Here is a 21011-nt window from a genome sequence, read left to right on the forward strand (position 1 = left end):
AAGTTGGTCATGCTTTCGTCCTTCCAGATTAAACGGGACACAAGAAAGCGGCCATATCACTCGGGTCAGGGTGACACAACACACTCTTCTGTTCAACAGCAGGGCCCGACAGCTTTCACTGGTTTACCCCTGCCGCATCATACAGGTGCCCTGCCCATCCCTTAGAACATGTCTAAACATCCCACTATCCTTTTACAACACCTCTCCACTCATTCATAACACCAACAAGAGCTCTAGCTTCCATTATATTTAGACCTCTTTCCTGTAGTGCACTCATAACACCATCCATCCACGTCAATCCTCTTGGTCTCCTTCCATTTACTTCTGCTATATTATTGATTTATTTGAAGTGTTACTATTTTGGTAAAAAAAACAAAACATTTTTATAGCAGATATAAAATATCGACCAAATCCAAATGTTTCTAGAGAATGCCAGACATTTATTAAAAAAATAAAACTTGATGATGCTTAATGTATGACAAATCATGTTTTGCGTAAGTCCAAAATCGGAAGCGATAGTTGCTGACGTTGCACTATTCCACCCCGCCCCCGGGTTTATACACAACTCACGTGACGTGCCAAGTAGGAAGTGTTCAGTTCAGCCAGCGAAGCTTCGAGCAAATAAATCCGCGGCGACGACGACGACGACGGCGACGACGAAACCAAAGAAAACCACCGCTTCTCCATTCTTGATGCTTAATTCTCTCGAAACTGCTTAAAATTGTCGGAACACAACCATGAATGCTAAAGTGTATTTCATCGTCGCAGCAACCCTCGCTTTCATTGGCGCGTCCTCCGCGTCAGACTCAGGTAGGACACTCATGCCCTCCCGCCATGCTAATGTCTAGCCTGGAGCCACGTGTGTTAGCGTTTCCGTGTACGCAGATATAAAAAAAAAAATCTACAATGTTTTCGAATACTATACATAAAATGCCACGTACAATCCCTGAAGGCTTAATGCGTATCACAAATGTTTTATCGGTGACTGGTCAGTTTCATTTCCATGTTGGTCAGGAGGGAAAAACCGCTTTCCCATTTCGAAAATAACAGAATGGAACCGAATTATAGCCTTTAAATCAATAAACGTAACCCTTCAAATGTCATATTTTCACTGTATGTATATTATGTAGTTTGTTTGAAAATTACTTGGGAAAATTGATTCCAAATTATTAGTTCAAGATAAACACCCTACTTTGTTTAGTTTAGAACAAATTGTCCTAATTAGTAGCGTCGTGTTTATATATGAATAAAATCTCTAAAATTGTTAGTGAAGCGAAATCTAAAGTGGGGACATTTTTTAAAATCATGACAAAAGTAAACATTTTATTATACACAGAACCAAAAGAACAAACTGTACTTGTTCAAGCATTGATTCACCAAACGAAGTCGCCAATGGGGCTGCAACTAACAATTAGGCTAGTTTAATTTTAATTTCCTTTCTGTCAAATATTTAAGTTTTGGGCAGATGGACAAATAAAGCCCAAAACGACTGAATATTCTATCATGAAAAATCAAAGTGTTTGTTTTATACCTTAAGACAAGCAGAAATACATACAAATGATGTTATACACCTGTTATTATTTTTCTACCATCTTATCCAAAGATCATATTAGATTTGGACTTTCATTCAAGACCAAAATGCAAAGAAAAATTGATTTAAAAGGCTTAGTGGCTCACAAATCATGCAACACAACTAATGGATGATGAAATTAGTAACCAACGTTTTTAATAATCGTTTTATCGATTCGTTGCTGCGGCCCTAACTTAAGTTTATTATACGATATAATACTTGATTATTGGACCACAAACATGAAATTAGAAGGACCATAACTTGTCGTTGGGTAAATACTATTATAAAAAAACGTTTTGTTGAAATTCAAAGGTATTTTTTAGAAAATATCAGTACTTTTGCAGAGGGAAGTGAATATTATGTCTACTCGAGTAGAGTGTCTGGAAAAAAGTATCGAACATCACCAGTTCGTTTTTCTCAAGATGTTTATTGAGCATGCAATTTTTATGTGAAATTCTGAGATGCCTAAAATTTTGTTCTTTCAAAATATTGACATACTTACACTTTAAATGAGAGCTGCTGCAAATGATAATAGTGATAAATATGAATCATTAATATGATCATGACAAATATGATCATCTAAACGGTTTTTGTTTCATTCAACTAAGATTCATTCAAGATGTCTTTGTAGGAATTGTGAATGTATTCACATTTAGCTACTGGTTTGATTTAGAATTTGAGAGAGAAAAGGAAAACATTTTCACAGCTAATTATTTTCTGTTTTTTGTCCTGAAATTAGCAAAGCAAGAATGAAAAAAAAAAATATATTGTTAAGTGTGATTGTTATGTTTGCAGTTGAATGCCTCGCTCTCTCGTGTAGCGCGTGTGCAGCGACAGATGACTGCCAGTGGCTCAACTGCACATCATGTGAGTATCCATCAGTCCCCAAATGTGTGACGAGAACACCACAGGTCATTCTTTGTGGGGGCCGAATTGTCCGATCAGAATTCTGAATCCTAAAAATGGAAGGAATGTAGGGAAGAGCCACTGACTGCATAAGGCTTGGTCAAGTTCTGCAACAACAAATACACGGGCGTCAGTGTGAATCTGGGAAGCTAGCTTCATTGTGGTGTCATTATTACAGGTTGAAGATGCTATTACTTGTATTCTTTTGCTTTAATTGTGTTAAATAAGGTGACAAATGCAAATTTGGTTAGGTGCACTAAGTTGTTTTTTTATTTAGCAATAAGCACATATCAAAAACCAAAACATTTTCTAGCCCTGGTCTTTGGTACTATGAACTATAATGATAGGAAAAATTGGATTTGATCAACACACTCATATTTTCAGCTCACTTAACACACAAAGGAGAGGTCAAAGTTGCAGAGGCTGAGCATGTGGTTGCTCCTGATACCGTTAAATTTGCTGGAACATAGGCAGGCGAGGAAGCAAGGCTTTCGGTGGCAGGAAACCTTATCTTCACAACCAGTGAATAAGGAAACTGAGAGTGAAAATCCTACAGGACAGCATTTTCACTGAAAAGTGGCTCATCCTGACTGACTTGACTCAAATTTGCAGCACAATCATTTGAAAAGAAAAGTTAAGAATTTTTTATGGAGGCAACTGGTTTGACGAGTCAGGAGAATATAAAGGTTCAATTCTGGAACTGGTCTGTCTTGGAATTGTTTGGTTTGGTCTATTAATAAAGAAAGCTTGGCCTATACCTTTTCTTTTATGGCAGACAAGAATTGCAAAGATAAAATCCAATTAATCTGATTTAATTTAGTTGAATTTGTTAAAACCAGTTTATATATATATATATATATATATATATATATATATATATATATATATATTTGTTTTGTTTGTTTTTTTAGTTGAATAGACTTCATTTAGCGGACACACCTTAAACTGAAAAGCTTTTCTCAAAGTTTATCCCATGAACTAAATGCAAACTTGGCTAAACAGGTCCCCACGGGGTTCACTTTGGGTCAAAAATGGATGACCCATTTGTTTTGAATTCAGCAAAAACCGGCCCTGCCGTAGTCTGTCGTGACGTCTGTTTTTAAAATGGAAAATAAACACTGAAGCGGCTTGTTTGCTCCGTCCTAAATAATCATCTTCAACCATGTGGTGGATATTTCAATGTTTAAATGCCACAAGTTCATTTACATTGCCTGTAGGCTTGGTTATGATTTCAGAGATTTTTTTTTTTCCCTCAAAGCCATTTGTGCCGTTTGTATAAGCTTAGCACTAATGTCAACTATCCTGCAAATGTCAGCGAGCCGGCCCTACCTTTCACAGCTTAATGCTAGATTGCAGCAGCACTACCAAATTCCACCCCACAATTTTACCTTTGACGTGCCAAGTCCCTGAAAAGGTGTCAAGAATACTTAAACACGTGACAACCTTCTTTTCAATGAAATCAAAGTCATAGCTGACCCACTGCAGACCGTAGCGGTAGTATCTAGTCTAAAAGCACTGTCGCGTGTAAAACAAGTTTTTGTTCAGTTATTATGTCAGCACAATGCATCCTAAACCGGATCAGGGCCAACCAGCTTTAATTGTTGTGTGTTGTATCATACGTACTTTGCAAGGTGTGGTGCTAATAGACTGTTTGACTTTAAGGATTATGCGCTTGTTTTTCACAACGACTTGAGCCTTGACTCAAAATTTTGCCAGACTCTTGACTCTTTCGCCCTCACGTTTTTGAAAATTAACTTTCTAAGATGAGTCATGTTTTTTTTTATTGGAGACTTCGCTTCAGTGCGGAAATCTACAGCATAAATATCGAAGTTATTTCCTTGTGATTCAATGTTCTGATTTCATAAAATGGGAATAAAAACCTATACTTTGGCCCATATAGGAAAACATAGGATAAACGGAAAGAATCTGGCAGAGTCACAAGACGCCATCAGTCATGACTCATCGAGTGTCAACGCTAAAAAGAATTGTGCCAGCGAAACGCTATTATAATCTCTGGGTTAACAAAAATCTATTGTGCGTGTTTACATGTACAGAAGATCTAAGATTTTGGGAATTGACCTGCGGTGATAATGGGACTTGGTGTTATCTGACACAGGAAACATTTCTTCGCGACGGGGCAAAGTCCCTTGCCATGGTTAATTAGTAATTGAATTTGATCATACGCTCCCCTAGAAACATCTTGATAATACGTTGCAGCGGTCACATCACCGGCCATTTTAATACATTCAAGATACTTTAGTTTCAGTTGTTAAAAGTCTGAACTTTATTTTTAAAGGCACTGATTTTATTAGGAAAAAAGAAAGTACATGACTGCCAGTTGGGTTTAGTTGGGCAGGTGTGCTCCTACTCATAAACTTAAAGAATGCAAAGCACTCTGGTGCCAATTTTGGATTTTCTCTGTACAATCTGGTGCCTGATGTAGCCAGATTACTAATCCTACTGAAAAATTGTGTGTACGACTCCCGTAGTGAGGGGGATCACAAAATGAAATTTCTCTATAATATTGGAAATAAACGTATGCTAATTGGCTGTGAACCCCTGGTACCCTAGATGAAAACAATATTCTATACTGTAGTATGTATTGATGTATCATATACATGCAAACTATTAACATAATAAATATACATGGAAAGAAAAAATGATTAACTTTTTGTGTGACGTGACTGGTCAAGTGGAGTAATGGGCAGACGCAAATCAGGTTTGAATTTTATACCTCTTTGGTCACATGGTATAAATTGTGGTTGGTGTCCTATAGTTGGGGGAATACTGTTATAAAGGGTCTGAAAAAACATCTTGTTGGGTGGATTTAACACAATTACTTGAAGTACACCTTATATTTTAGCTCAACTTTCTTTTATTAAAAATTGAAATTGATTACTTGTATTTCAGCATCCCTTGGTGTTGGTTGCCAAAATGTGACTCTCCTGGAGGCAAATAACACCTGTAGCAACGCCAGCTGCTCTGGTAGGTCCGCCAACAGTACACTGAAGGAACATTATAGATCGGATTTAGCCGTGGAACACAACGAATGATTCAGTTACATGTTCTGCTTGAATAGTAGGGGCAATAAAAAGCTGTGTTTGCTAAGTTACCAAAGTATTCTAAGGTCAAATGATAGTCATTATCAACCCTCACCTCGATTCATAGTCTAGATTGTATGGAATTGTTTAAGAGATACCCCCCCCCCCTTTTTACTGTTTTATAACTTGGTCGCTCTAATTCTGTTTTGCTTTTATGTGTCAAATCCTTGGGCTGCTGCCATTTCTCTTGCTAACGAGGTTTGTGGTTTTTACCTGAACTGACAAATGTCGGCGTGTTTTCCAATGTTGCTGTCAGTCGTTCCCCAATTTCTAAATCTAATCCTGGTGGTGGTTCCCTGTACAGTAGAAAATGACTCCACTACCCCAGTTCCCAAAATTCCTACCACCTCTCCTGCTATGGCGCACTCGACTACTGCAATATCCGCCACCCCTGTTGTCACTAACAGAAGCACCACTGAGGCCACTACAGGTAACCCCTCGCTGTGTCTCTTGTTCTGTCTGCCTGGCTCGCGTTTTTCCCATCTTTGTCAATTAATCTAGTTGTGTGGAAGACTAAAAATGAGTGATGAAATGCTTAACTCACTGTTACCCAGCAGCAGCTGCCAATTCTTCAACCACAGCTCCGACACCCAGTGTGAACAGCACCACTGTTGCACTTACAACCGCATCAACTAATTCAAGTAAGTAACTTGTCGCCCTTTAATAATCGTGCGGCGATCCCCTTTATGATTTTCGATCACGCTCAGGCGGGTCCACCACGAGCGCACCGGCCACGCCCACTCCAGCCGCTCACAAAAGTGCCACTTTCGACGCCGCCAGCTTCATCGGAGGCATCGTGCTAGTGCTGGGACTGCAAGCGGTCATCTTCTTCCTCTACAAGTTCTGCAAGTCCAAGGAGCGTAACTACCACACCCTTTGAGGCCATACAGCATCCTAATGAACTTTGTCCACACCTCTCTGAATAATTCCTATCAAGCAAAACCCTCCCGCCCGCCTCCCCTTTATAACTCAGTGTTTTACGGCTACTCTGTTTAGGGGCTTTAAATTCAGTTATTCCTGTAAATTGTTTTTATTTAAAGCCTCTTCTTAATTGTTGTGGAACATCAAACACTGTTGAGTCGAATGAGTTTGCATTACAAGGTTCCACTGTAATGCGAATGTGTAGTTTAGCTTTTACCCAACAGTGTGTGTGTTCCCAAATGCCGTTTATCTTGTATATGTTGGTCATAGTTAATAAGAGGTTGCGATTCTACTTGCCTTAGCTAGCGGAGTAGCTCAATGTTGTCTTGCTGGGCAAAGATCACCCAAAACAAGTTGTAAAACATTACAACTACCTTGAAAGAGCAGTTGGATGCAATAAAACAGCGAGTCCATTTCCTGTCTGCTGTCACCTTAGATCCCACCAGCTGTCGGACGACGGGTGGGCTTCTAGACTAAAAGATTGTACAGTATTTTTTGGGGAATGTAGAGATTTGGTTCATGCAGGTGTTTGGAAGCGAGCGGCGTGCACTTTTCTGAGATTTAGTGGGTGTCAAGTGCCTTTAAATGTCTGTTGTGGTTTGAGGAAGAAACTCCAGGGAAGCACGATTGTATTTCTACCGTATCCCAGCTGGACTGAAGAGCCTTAGTTAGTTGGCCTTGGAAGAATAGAAGCTCGGGTTTGTTAAGTCGTATTTAAGAATTTCCCACCCCACTCTACCAAATTCGACATTGTCTTAATGACGGTGACTTGCAATCAGCGGGTGCGGCTTAAGAATAAAAATGTTAATAAATTAGGCGTCTGGTTTGCTGCGTGCTGCTATCCTTGGTTTGTGTAGCCAAAATAGTTGATCTTTCTTAGCTTTTCGTGAATTTCAGGGAAGTCTTAATGAAGGAAAGTCGTGTTGCTTGTTCCTTTTGCTTTTACGAAGCTAATTTAGTTGCCTGTTATGCATGCAGGATGCTTCTTTGCTAAGGCCAGAATGTTTCATTATTTTTGTGTGTGTTTACTCCACACTGATGTATAGCCACTTGATCAGTTGTAAGAATGCCTTGAAAAAAAAACGTTTTCCTATGTAACTTGAGCGTTGAACGGACTAGCATTGCTTGTCCGGTTCTGAAACCAAATTGAATGCTTACCTGTTATTAACTTTCCATTGTGGCTTTAGGCTACAGCCCAAAGATGCACAGTATTTTTTTGCTACGTCTACCCCCTTTTTCGTCCAGAAATACTCGAGTGTTCGGTGTCCTATTGGTTCACCGAGCCTGAATTCCTTTTAGACGAGCATCACATGCTAACATTGTTCAAACACACGTCCATTGTTGCCTGCTTCTTACTCACTCTCCTGCACACCTTCAGGAAAAGTGCCTTATTCAGTTAAGTTTGTAAGAGTGCAAAAGCTCCACAAAACTCCATGCGCCTTAATATGAATAGCTAGCAGAGTATCCCCCCCTCCTTCAATTCTAGCCTTAACTTCAAAATCAGTTTTATTTCAACACAGGAGCAAACGCATACCGGTGAAAGCCTCTGTTTCGACTAGGGGTCGATACAGTCATTTTGAAATAAATCAGAAATTTTCAACCTATGTTGACCAATCACCAACCTGTCAGTGCTTTTAGCTCCCCCCCTTTACGAAAATATGGACAATTGGCGTGGTACACTGCACCGCTTGGTAGAAACGAAGGTGACTTCAAGCAGGCCAGTACATTTTAAAATCTACCTATCTGTATGTATTTCTATTGTTTGAAAAAATAACTGCATGCCCGACTGGGCCGATTGCTACACACCGGAGTGCTATACATTTTTTTTTCACTTTAAGACATAATAGTTCTTGGTACGATTCCAATGGCTTTGTACAAAAAGAAATGTGCCCTTTTTTCCGCACTTTTGCTGTGTCTCCATGTTTGCATTGTTTACAGTTTTTTGCTTTATGTTGCAGCCTGTTGACCCAATAAAGTTTGTTCAAGTTATCACTGTCTGGAGTATAGATGATGAATTATTTTTTTTCCTGCTCATTTTACATACTAAAATTATGTTTTATATATATACTTTGCCAACTGGGCAAAAACATTGACGTGTCCCTTAAAATAATGTAATGGCTCCAGAATCACCTTTAATTGTATATTATATTGTTACCACAAAATTAGTCACACTGGAAATGTTTAAATCTAAGCTTAAAACACACTTCTATTCTATAGCATATGAATAACCTATATTTTATGTTAGATAGATAGATACTTTATTCATCCCCGTAGGGAAATTCACACTTCCAGCAATCTACCCCGTTGTTTATTAACAGATGAACATGATGCCCTCGGGGTGCTTGTAGCGAAGTGGATGACGTCACGCCAGTCCAAAAATTCGACATCCCTGCGGCAGATGGAAAACTTTTCTTTGTGAAAATCCAGGGATACACCACCTCGTGTTAGCAAGTCCGCCTCCTCTCCGATTCCCCCCGGCTTTCGTGTCTCTGTTTAGCGGCATTGAAGCCGGATTGCTCCGGGTGGCTACACGTTAGCGTCCGGAATGCTAAACGTGAGCCACGTTTCCGCAAAACACAGCTACTGCGCTCCCTGTGCGCTTCGATGTTTTCCACCAGCACTCGATGATCTTATTTGGTCGTGAGTTCGCATTTACCATGAGTACGGATGGTACCGAAGACTTATAACGCCGCTAGCCGCTTCGCTAGCTCTGGCTTTTCTTCCACGATAGGCCCCTTCATCACGCCGGCATGAGAATTTTTCAGGGCAAGGAGTTGAAATTCCTTGAATACACGCATTTCTTGTGCGTTAAAACCCATGTCCATAGGATAGAAGTAATCCATAGTGTAGTTGTCAAAACGGGAAGAAAAAACACCGAAGATAGGAGCAGACAATAAAACAATAGGGCAGCTGCTGGAAAAGGCAGCCGCTCGTGGCAGCGCCGCTTTGATCTGGTGTTGACAATATCTGCGTATTTGTTAATGCAACATCCATTGAAGCCCGGTCATCCTGGAAGGGGGATGACCACATGTGTAGTCCCTTCTCTTCATTTTCCTTATGTTGAGGTTTTGGAGTTTTTCCTTGCCCTCATTGAGGTTTTAGATCAGAGGATGGTGTGTTTCGCAATAATCCTGTCTGTTCAGTCCTTTGAGGCTCTTTGTGATTAAGAGCTATAAAAATATGACTTGACACTCCAGTTTGCAAAATATAATATAAAGTATTCACCACTGATATAAGGATGTGAATACTTTACACTCATATTATTTGTGTCATTTTTCTCATGAGGACAAACATTTTTTACCTTTTCTAATACTCCAAAAATGTTTTAATATTAAAGTACTGGTACATTTGTTATGTACCCTTTTTTTTTGCGATTCATTCAGTTTTGGACCGCTTGGAAAATTTTCGGTTGCTCAGCTCTGATCCAAACCCAGTTGCTCGGTGAGAGGTGTAAAACTCATTTTGACCCGGGAGAAAAAACATCGTAATGGGGACCGGACTAGTAGATTACAGTGGGACCTCGGTTATCGCGGTTAAGGGGGACCAAAACCACCCGCGATAAGTGAAAATCCGCGAAGTAGTGGCGCACCTTCAAAAAAAAAAAAAGGTTTTTTTTCTAAATTATTTTTTAGACCCGGCTAATGGGGAAGAAAACCACCCGCAAAAAGTGAAAATCTGAGTAGCGACGACCCTTCAAAAAAAAAAAAAACCTCATCTCATTATCTGCACCGCTTATCCTTATTAAGTCGCGGGGGGGCTGGAGCCCATCCCAGCCATCTCCGGGCAGTGGGCAGGGGACACCCTGAACTGGTTGCCAGCCAATCGCAGCTGCAAATCACATTAGATCTCGCAGCTAGCTGCGTTCTTCATCGACGCACGAGCTGAGTGATCCACCGCTAAGAGTCGTACAGCTGGGCGATTTTCCGTCTTCCCGGGACGATCGGAGGCAAATTCACGACAGGGTTTATACTTGCGCCGCACCACGGGTGCCGTTCGGTCGCTCCCGCGAGCGAGCCCCTAACCTGCGGCACGGTTACTTTCGGGCGCGATACGCACAACACCGACACAGTTACGGGGTGCCCGCCACCTTTTGCCCGCTGCGCGCGGACGGCCGCCTGTTGCCGCGCCACGCTACTGGGGTCGGACGAGCAGGCTCCCCCCCAGTTACGGGGGTAGCCTGATCACGCCCGCCGCCTTTTCTCGCGTCCGCCGAACTTGCTCCATCGCGTGGCCCGGGAGTAACCCCCGCCGCGCCCTGTAAATGATAAAAAGGATCCGCCCTCTTTACCTCTGAATAACTTTAGCCAATAGTGATCGATTCAACTGATGATTGACACATCTTTTTCGGCCAATTGCAGGCTTTGTTTTGCCCCTTTAGCCTATGAGAGAGAGAGAGCCAATGAAACACAGGTATATAAATCCCAGCATACACCGCGGACGACTTCGCCTTCGGGGGAAAATCGAGTCGGCGGCTGCTTTATTAGTTGCAAGACTTTGCAACTTAATATTGATCCATATGTAGGGCACACTGTATTATAAGGCGCATGGTCAGCTTTTGAAGAAAAAAAAAGACTTAGGTGCGCCTTATAGTGCGGAAAATACGTTTTTTTTTAATGGTAATGTTTTTATGTCTGGTTTAAACTCCGCAATACTTGCATTTAATGAAGTCTTTTTGATTTGGGCCAAGGCTTAAAATCAAGGTCCAAAAGTCAGGCCAGTTGAGATCCAATATCCCAGATGAAAAAAATGAAGGTGACAAGGCCATCGTTTAGGATTTTGTATCAAAAATATGCTTTATTGATTCAATACATAATTGAAATTATACATAAAAACACAATAAAAACTTGTGGCTTAAGGCTCCCAGTAGACGTCTTCTTGCCTGAGACTGTTGCGCAACCTTTGCGTCTCCCTGAGAATGTGCAGGTTCTGCGGACCGAGGCTTTTAGGCCTCTCCTGTTGAAGATTTTTGTTCCGAGCAGGAGATGCTGACAACGTGCGCACTACAATCGGCTTCCTGATCGCCTTGTTGGGGCTGTGAGGCTTTTGGGTCAATTTGTGGACCTGATTGGGTAAAAAAAATATATAAATATAATGCCACATAGTTAAAAGGTGCGGTCCTTAATTTGACACTCTTACTCTCTGCCGCAGCACGGCGGCGCAGTGGTAAGCGCATGTGCGGCACAGTTCAAGTCATGGGAACCTCCTGTGTGGGTTCAAATCCAGCTCCAGACTTCCTGTGAGGAGTTTGTATGTTCTCCCCGTGCTTGCGTGGGTTTCCTCCAGGCACTCCGGTTTCCTCCCACATTCCAAAAACATGCATTTCAGGTGAATCGGCCGGTCCAAATCGTCCCTAGGTGTGAATGAGCGAGTCAGTTGTCTGTCCCCGTGTGCCCTGCGATTGTCTGGCAACCAGTTCATGGTGTCCCCTGCCCACTGCCCGATGATTGCTGGGATGGGCTCTAGCACCCCTGCGACCCTACTGAGGATAAGCAGTGCAGCTAATGAGATGAGAGATGAGATGAGACTCTCTGCCGCCATCTCCTAGATTAAGGACACAATCACATCTCATTCATCAAGTACGTGCATTTCTTAGACACACTCAAACACACATTATATATATATATATATATATATATATATATATATAGGCAATGATTAACACAGAATATGGCAGCAGAGCAACACAAGATTTGCATGCATTTCTAAGACCCGCTTAAATATTTTTTTTTTAAATCCATGCCAAGGTGACACAACTTAAAAGTTTACCGACCCATCCTCTAAAATCAACATATATTGGCAATCTTTCTCTTTTATGTGTATTTTACGTGTTTATCCTGGAATGGTCTAATCCCATCACAAACAATGTACACTACGTTAGCAATGACAAAGACTTTTCTTCTAGAACTGTAAATCCTGCAATTTGGTCTTGACTCTTACTGCCCTTGACGGCTTATGATAATTTCAACTGGCATTCATCCATCCATCCATCAGCTGCACCGCTTATCCTCAGTAGGGTCGCGGAGGTGCTGGAGCCCATCCCAGCCATCTCCGGGCAGTGGGCAGGGGACACCTGGCATGGCACACGGACAAACAATTCGCTCGCTCATTCACACCTAGGCACAATTTGGACCAGCCAATTAACCTGACATGCATGTTTTTGGAATGTGGGAGGAAACCGGAGTGCCAGGACGAAACCCACGCAAGCACAGGGAGAACATGCAAACTCCACACAGGAAGGTTGGTAGCTGGATTTGAACCAATGACCACAGAACTGTGCAGCACATGCGCTAACCACTGTGCTGCCCTCAACTGGTTTTGAATGAGATAATTAAAAAAAAAAATCATTGTCAGGTTCATTTTACTCAATACGTTCCTGTCTGTCTTACCGTCTCCTGATGTTTCCTCAATTTAGTGATCTGTACTCCTTTTTTGTCCATCCTGGCCACCATACTTTCCAGTTCTTTCTCCAGCTCCTGCCTCTGCTCCAAATTCCGAGTGGCGTCGATCTGACGCATCAACTCCTGATATTCACTGAAACGCCCGTTAACATCAATAAGATCAAGAAAGGCAAGATGATTATTGTTAGTATTAATATTGAACTAATTCAGTGCTATAACATATGTTTTCTAAAGCATTTTCCCTAAGTGCCAAAATGTAAAAATACATTTGTTTAAAAAAAAAAAAACTTATTCTAGAGGTTTTGACGCAGCTCACCATAAGGTATCAAGTCTGGGAATGATCTCAGCATGATAAATCACAATTGGATGGCAAGAGTGGTTTTGATCAGATCTTGTCCACACATCGAGGAAGCCCCCACTTCCTTGTGTTACTTCTTGTATCCAGCGATTAAGAGTGTGTAAGTGCCCCCGTATGGTGAGTATAAGCATAGTGAGGCAGTGCGGTCAGAGAAGCTAATATATGGATAAGCAGACGGTTAACACTTTGTGCACATCCACAGGAACGTGATCGTTGAAGCTTTTTCATATGTACTATGACTTCATAGCTACAAAACTAAATTTTCTTTTGGCCTTCAAAAATGAGTCAGAACGGCAAAAATTGGCAGGAATCTGCAAATCCCATTTGATAGAAACATAAGGCACTGAATGAGTATGTATTACCGTAAAATCCGTACTATAAGCCGCTACTTTTCCCCCAAACTTTCAACCCTGCGGCTTATTCAGTGATGCGGCCGCAATTTATGTAATTTTTCTAACGGCCGCCAGCCGCGCTCGAGTACAAAAGGTAAGATTTGGACCGGTGGAATATATGCGCCGAGGAAGACTGCAACTTTACTAAAACTGGCCGCATGCGAAAGGCAACTTTTTCGCAAGTCTGCCAGTGGTTCCTGACAGCGTGGGGCAGCATAAAAAAAATCCACCATCACCAACGGGTTCCAAAAAGCCGGTGTTATGCAGAGAAATGCATCCCCTGTCGCTGGAGCGCGCACACGTCACTCCCGCTACTACAACCACTTTTACCTCGTTTTATCTCACTTTTATATCCCTTTTCGGGAATGTAATGGAGAACATATATCCAAGACCACTTCGTCTTGCATTTGTTGGGAATGTAATCGAACGGTAATGCACACCGTATACAAACCACTTTTGAGCAGCTAACGTGTTTATTTTGCCTTTTTTGACTCAAATCGCTCGTATTTAAACTGTTATGCACTCTACCATAAAGCTTATTATGCTGAAACAAACTGTCAAATCATCAACAGATATAAAAGTGAGATAAAACAAGGTACGCAAAAGTGGTTGTAGTAGCGGGAGTGACGTGTGCGCGCTCCCGCGACAGGGGACGCAATTCTCGGCAGGGAGGGATGCATTTCTCGGCATAACACCGGCTGTGGGAGCGTGGGACGACGTCTATACGACAAAGTTTCTTTCCGACACTGAGGAAGACGACTTTGATGGCTTCAGTTCTAAGGAGGAAGATGAGGACGGTTTACCGTGATTTTTACAAGTACGGTATGTTTTTTTTAACAGACCCGTTTACTGTGACAATAGTGGATATATATTTTTCCCACCCTTACCTTTGGAAATATACACTTTTTTTTCCTTGGATTACTTTCAACGGGACCCAGACTCTGCCGGTCTGCATCAAACCTTAAGTACTAGTATCATTTTCCGTTAATTTTGCCGGCTGTGATTTTTGGACTCTGTACTCAAAGTCGGGTTAGGGTTAATTTTGTGTTACATTTTTTAATGTGGGCGTATGCGGCTTATATACAGGTGTGGCTTGTGTAAGTACAAAATCGGTTTTCTTCTTAAAATGCGGTGGGTGCGGCTTATGATCGGGTGCGCTCTATAGTCCGGAATTTACGGTAATTATATTATTCACTCACAAGCCCATTTGTCCCAGCTCGTCCTGCAGGGCCAGGAGGATGTCGGAAAGCGTGCCCAGAGATTGCGCGTCGGTCTCCGACTCCTCGTCTCTTTGGGGTGCCGGCTGTCCGTCCATGCGCAAGCTTTTCCTGGCCCCACGGCCCGAACGGTGCAGGGCGCTCACCCGCTCGCACAGTTGAGGCTGGTGGTGCTTCATCATGTGCAGGATACTCTGGACGTTGGCGTGCACGGAGTGGCTCGGGTTGGTCGACTGCAAGGAGAGCGCATTGAAGTCTGGAGTAGATCTGGTCACAAAAATGTAAGCTGAATCCTTGTTAGATACCTTTCCTGCCACAAAAGGGATCTTTTTGAACTTGGGTGAAGGACTCTCAATCGGTCTGGGAGATTTCTGAAAAGGAACAGAGGCAGTACTACTTTGTATCAAGAGAACTTAGTGCCATCTAGCGGTGATGTCATAGAATGCAGTGACCGTAATCTCAATGCATTAAAAAAACTGCGGTTATTTTAAACACATGTGTACCGGTAATCATGTTTTGACTTACTTGACCAATAGCTGTCAAAAACAAAATTATATAGGGATGATGAATCAACCATTAGAACAAGAACAGTTGGTTGTAAAATTAATAGCAATTACTAGACCAGGGATAGCCATATTGGATCACTCCTATAGCCCTCCCAACATTTACATATGTTTGTAGCCGGTTTATAAAGAAGGCAGCACATATTGAATACATCTATATTTATTGGTAAGTGTTAAGAACGTTCGTGTCATTTTTGTCCTTACAGAAACCATATAATTTTCCATTATCAAACATTATTGAAAAAGCGCCAGGGAGCCACCACGGAGCGCCAAAGAGCCCCAGTACTAGACCTAGGATTAAACAATGTACATTTTTGCATGTAATTTAGCTCTTTTGAAATCAATACATTTATCATTTATTTTTTGGATTACCACTTTGAACTTTGCAAAGAAAAAAAAGGATATAGTATAACAAAAAAAGTAAAGAAATAATGTTGTAAAATAAGTATAAACAGTATATAGAATATAGGAGGTGTCACATTTTTTTGGGGAAAGTTTATTTCAAAGTGACAGCTACTTTTATGTAGCTAATTGCTACAAAATGCTACCAGTTTAATAGGCATACAAGTTATCATGTTATTACTATGTTATAACGTTATCACCATGTTGTAACGGAGTGATTGACATTTATAAATTGCAGGATAATTTAAAGGATATATTGTGAAGAATTTATCCTGTATTTAAAGACATCGATCATGCCAATGACTTGTCATGTTAATTAAAATTACTACGTAGGAAAACCTTAGCATATATAAGATTCTTGATCCGTAGCGAGTCCTTTTAAAGAAAATGTTTGATTTCTGTCATTTTAATAGGTTTAAATATTTTTGGGGAAAATAACCTTGAATATTGTAAATGAACAAAAACTCAAAATGACCCGACATAGAACATGGTTATCTGAGTTATTTCATCATCAGCTTCATTTTCTTAATACCAGGATGGGCTTCTGAGGGGTCTTTTTTGGTTTGGCCTGCTGGGCAGCTGGTGGAGAAGCAAGTCTGAGGCTGAGGTCCAACTCTCGCTGAAGCTGTAGATAAATAATATTGATATACGCAACATGTCTCGATCTTAAATGACAGAAAATACATTTGTAATCAAACGCAACCACATATATTTCCCACATACCTGGCCTGCTTTCTCCTGCACAAGCTTACGCTCATGCTCCTCCTTCAGAAGCCTCTGTTCCAGACTGGCAAGCTTCATCTGTTCACAGCAAATACGGGCGACCCCGCCTTAGGACGTTTTGGGGTAGAGAATCATATTTTGGGCCCCACTTTATGGCATTTCCCTCAATTCAGAAACTCGGCGATACAGTACTGTACTGTTTATTCTACTGTTATGGTATGCGTCCTAAGACTTGCAGTGATGCCAAAGGGAGAAGCAAACACGTGTTAACCAGGAAAAACAAAGCCATTTGATTAACAAGAAATATGAAGCGGGCACACAAATCGCTTCCCCTGCTAAATTGCATGGCCGTCACCAACCACCTATCGGGACTGTTATCAAAAAATGACTTCTGACAATGCATGACAATCCTCACAAGTGGCCGTTTTAAATTATTTCATTTTTAATCCGCCGTCCCCCCCCTCCTGCATCCACCCACTACTCCACTCGACCAGTTTGTCACGTCACACTAAAGAAAAAAAAAATTACCTGTAAATTTATGTCCGAGTTGTCAAACATCAAAAATCAGATTTCACAATCGAGAATTTTCGAATTTTAATATTTTTTCCGGGTAGCATTTTGAATAGTTCTGAGATATTGTTATCACTAACTGCTGACAACAAAGAAGTGATCATTAATAACTTTATTGTACAAACAGAGTGTAAGTATAACTGTATAATCTTTATAACAATAAATCAACATTTTCAATACAATATAAACATTGCTCAACATTTTCCAGTGATTCCTCGTTTTCAATGCGTATTTTGCTACAAATTGGCGTAGTAAACTACGGCTGATTTTTAATATATGGCAATTTGTTATTTGTAATGTTATTTTATCATATACACATACATAACACATAACTAACATTTTGTCTAATGTTTTTATCCAGGGCACCAAAGGTTCCGAATGCATTACCATAGGTTTTTATCCCCCTCTATGCAGCAATTTCACGTTGCAATCCCCACTTCAGAACGGATCAATGTTGTATCCAGGGGTCTACTGTATTAACTTTAAAAATGCAACACAAGTAGTGATCTTACCTCTGACAGATTTTGTGTTCTGCTCAATTTAAGACACTCCGATTCAAGTTTCTGCAGCTTCTCTCGTTGAATTTGGTTGTCGGGGTTGCTGGGTGGCTTCTCCTTCTGCTACAGAGTCATATTGATAACATTTCATGAACGATTTTTATCTGTAGTGTTAGAATTTCACCTGATTGTCCATTAGTGTGTCTTTATCCTTTCTGGCACCGTCCACCATCCTCCTCATGTGGTCTAGCTGCCTTTCGAGCATCTTACAGCGGGACTCGGCAGACTGCAACTTAGAGTCCAGCTCTATAACCAAGGCGGAGTCTCAGTTCCGAGCAATCAAATGCAGTTGGGCATGCATGTACCTTTCCTGTTATCGCCCTGTGTGCTCGTAGACGCAATCGCAGCTTCATGAACGTGCTGGCTGGACGTTTGGCGCCGCTCCTGTCCCAGACGTTTCATTTTCTCCTGAAGGGTTCTTATCGCCTCCACCAGCGCTAAAGAGAAAAGTTCCATGTCAATACATTTTCCAGTGACATTGACGAGACAAGAGAAAACAAAACCTTGTGTATCTTGGCTGTTCTGTTGGATCGCAGACCTGTCCCTCTTTTGGTCAATGGGGTTGGAGGGTATTTTGACATCTCCTGATAGTATCTTGTCTGACGGCAGGTAATAGCTTCCTATGATGCTGTTTTTGGAGGGGGAGTCTGAAAGCTACACACGTTATCATTCCGTTACTTTTCTGATGTCTTAGTTTTGCACACCGATTTTAAATACAGTAGACCCCGGGATACAGCGTCCCCACCTTACGACGTTTTAACTTTATGGTGCGGGATAAGATTTTTTTTTTGCCACTCTTTGCGGCAGGGGTCTCTAACGTGGCGCCCGCGGGCCCCAAGGTGCCCCCAAAGGACAGCTCAGTTGACCCTGTTCTGAAAATAGCACACCAGTGCTGGGTCATTGTGATTTTTCTTTTTTTTGTGGATCACTGAGTGTATTTAAACCTACATCCAATAGTAATACGAAGTAGCTCTCAGCTGGAAAACCCATGCCGTAAATTTCTCAACTATACGATGTAAACTCCAAATTATTTTGAACACCCAAACATACAAAACTCTTACTTTGCTGTATTTATACAGAACAGGTTATGTCTCCAAGATGCCCATCTTCAGGAAAATGCAGGCATTGGCTGAAATACCCTTCCACAATTCTTCTCTCTCTCTCTCCATTCAGTTTAAAATCCAGTCAAAAACACATTGCGAGTCTGGGACACAATACTGTATTTTTATTAATATATTTATCAGCAATGGGTTCTAAATCTTGATAACCATGGAAATGAAGCTTATAAGGAGGGCAAGTTACCTGCTTACTTTGCTAATCGAAACAGACTATTTTTCAAAATAAGGAGGGCATTAAAGCAATGACATGACTGCCTCGCATGTAGGTTTAATATCTGTTATTTTATTTTTAATACTCTTTCCCCCGCTGCATCTGCCCGTAGTTCACTCGAGCACCTTAAGCCAGACCAAGGGTAAATAAAATGTCATTTTTCCTTTACTTGTGAATTTATTTCAGATGTTTTTTAATCATATGCACATACGTGACCTATAATTTTTTTTCGTAATTTTAATGTTTTTATCTAGGGTACCAGGCGCTTGGAACGCATTTGCAAATCATTGTGGGTTTCTATCCACTGATTTAGGCAATTTCACTTTGCAATCCCTACCTGGAGTCCTGGATCATTATCGTATCCTTTAGTTCACAGGTGTCAAACATGCGGCCCGCGGGCCGGATGAGGCCCGCTAGGGGATTGGATCCGGCCCGCGAGACAACGCTCAGAGAAGCGCAAGAGAAAGAGAGCTGTAGGTTGAAATAGGTCCGCTTGATGTTGCCAAAGCCAGGTGCCTCTCACAAACCCTGCACTTGTATTTCTTGCTCTCTAATTTCTCTTTCTCTCTCTTCCTCCATTTTCTCTCTCTCTGTCTCTGTTCCTTTTTGTCTCTTTCTCGCTCTGTCTTTTTACCTTCTTTTGCGCTCTCTTCATTTTTTCCTTTACTCTCTTTCTCTCTCTCTCTTGCTTTCCTCTTTCTCTCCTTCTCTCCTCTTTTTCTCTTTCTATTTCTCTTTGGATTTCATTCTTTCACTTTCTTTCCCCCTCTCTCACTATTTCTGTTTTTATCCTTTGTTTCTCACGCTCTCTCTCTCTCTCTCTTTTATGTTCCACCTCCTCTGCCTTTCTCTCCCTATCTTTCTCTTATTACTTTCTCTTTTTTTCTTTCTCTCTAATCTACTAAACCGGCCCCCGAGAGAATGTTTGTTCTATCGTGTGGCCCCCGAGCTTAAATGAGTTTGACACCCCTGCTTTAGTTCTATTGCACTTCGGTGATGCGTTTGAAGCTTTTGGGGTGTAAGAAATAATCGATTTATTAGGCAAGGTTTTAGGTTAAAATTTATTATTTAATTCAATACAACTCAAAAAAATTGTAATTAATTTGCCATCGCAAATAAAACATTGTTTTATGTTATCATACAGTAATATTTAGTGAAAAAAAGGTGATTATTATGAGTGTCAGATTTGATAAACGCACCAATCGTCGAGATGCACGAAATTTACGTTTTCGTGGTTGTGGCTCATTACTTCGTTAAACACAACTGTATTGTGTTACAAAAGGTAGCAGCGAGTATTCTATACAATGAAAAACAGTTTTGCATTTATCAAAACAAAACTTTACGGTGCTAGGCTAACAGTTAGCAACAAAAGTTAGCAAAACGTTAACAAGAACATTACCTGATCATGGCACAACTCCATATTGCAATAGAAAATATTTTCGCCTCGTTTCTATTACGGATCTTGTCTTTAAACGCTGTCGATCGGTGCGTGCATTAGAAATTCGCCGTTTTGACAGAAGGTCCAAAGGGTTTAAATTTCCCTCTCTTTCCGGGCCTTTTAATTCGGGTTCCGCTTGCACACTAGTTCCGCTTTCTCTACGCCATCTCTCTGCACACTTCCTTGCAGGTTACGTGATGAAAAGACGTCAATCTGTCGTTTAAATTTCCTCATAGACACGCGATGTTCAATTGCTAATTGATGATTTCCATGACAATGATTGGGAACTGTCAAACGTTTGCACGATTTATAGATCTTAGGTAATTATATAGCTCCACACTGCAAATGTATTGAGTTGCGCATTAAATATTTATATCACTTGTTGTGTGTAAACAAGTGCATTCCTTTTTAGTGTGCTTTATATGCTGGGTGCCCAGATATATTTAGCAAACAATGAGTAAGCAATGTAAGCTTGTTTATAGTACACAAGAGGACATAACCATTACATATATTAACCTATTAACTTCGTGTTACTTTCTCACGCAGCCTATAGGATTCATTGGGAC

The 21011-nt window shown here is 41.1% G+C and overlaps 2 protein-coding genes across 10 annotated transcripts; one reads left to right on the plus strand and one right to left on the minus strand.

Annotated features, from left to right (window-relative positions):
• The first annotated feature begins 553 nt into the window (after window positions 1–553).
• Window positions 554–8487, plus strand: cd164 (CD164 molecule, sialomucin). 6 transcript variants are annotated; one of them, XM_088325128.1, is made up of 6 exons: window positions 554–810; window positions 2366–2437; window positions 5387–5461; window positions 5882–6007; window positions 6132–6218; window positions 6285–8487. In XM_088325128.1, the coding sequence occupies exons 1-6, from the start codon at window positions 738–740 to the stop codon at window positions 6455–6457; spliced, it is 606 nt and encodes a 201-aa protein (XP_088181254.1). In that variant the 5' UTR covers window positions 554–737; the 3' UTR covers window positions 6458–8487. The 6 variants fall into 6 exon arrangements, with proteins under 6 accessions (XP_088181254.1, XP_088181256.1, XP_088181255.1 ...); XM_088325130.1 differs by having other exon boundaries at window positions 6135–6218; XM_088325129.1 differs by having other exon boundaries at window positions 5885–6007.
• A 2778-nt stretch (window positions 8488–11265) lies between these two features.
• Window positions 11266–20641, minus strand: cep57l1 (centrosomal protein 57, like 1). 4 transcript variants are annotated; one of them, XM_088324863.1, is made up of 11 exons: window positions 20407–20640; window positions 18182–18332; window positions 17984–18115; window positions 17803–17924; window positions 17634–17738; window positions 16552–16629; window positions 16361–16453; window positions 15169–15234; window positions 14846–15096; window positions 12885–13029; window positions 11266–11559 (listed from the first exon to the last, which is right to left on the minus strand). In XM_088324863.1, exons 1-11 carry the CDS (start codon window positions 20425–20427, stop codon window positions 11350–11352), a joined length of 1374 nt encoding a protein of 457 aa, XP_088180989.1. In that variant the 5' UTR covers window positions 20428–20640; the 3' UTR covers window positions 11266–11349. The 4 variants fall into 4 exon arrangements, with proteins under 4 accessions (XP_088180989.1, XP_088180988.1, XP_088180991.1 ...); XM_088324862.1 differs by having other exon boundaries at window positions 17634–17741; XM_088324865.1 differs by lacking the exon at window positions 16552–16629 and having other exon boundaries at window positions 20407–20641.
• Window positions 20642–21011: the final 370 nt, after the last annotated feature.

Source organism: Urocampus carinirostris, chromosome 20, assembly GCF_059441175.1.
Source record: "Urocampus carinirostris isolate Australia breed hairy pipefish chromosome 20, RoL_Ucar_1.0, whole genome shotgun sequence".
In the NCBI taxonomy this organism is placed as follows: Eukaryota; Metazoa; Chordata; class Actinopteri; order Syngnathiformes; family Syngnathidae; genus Urocampus; species Urocampus carinirostris.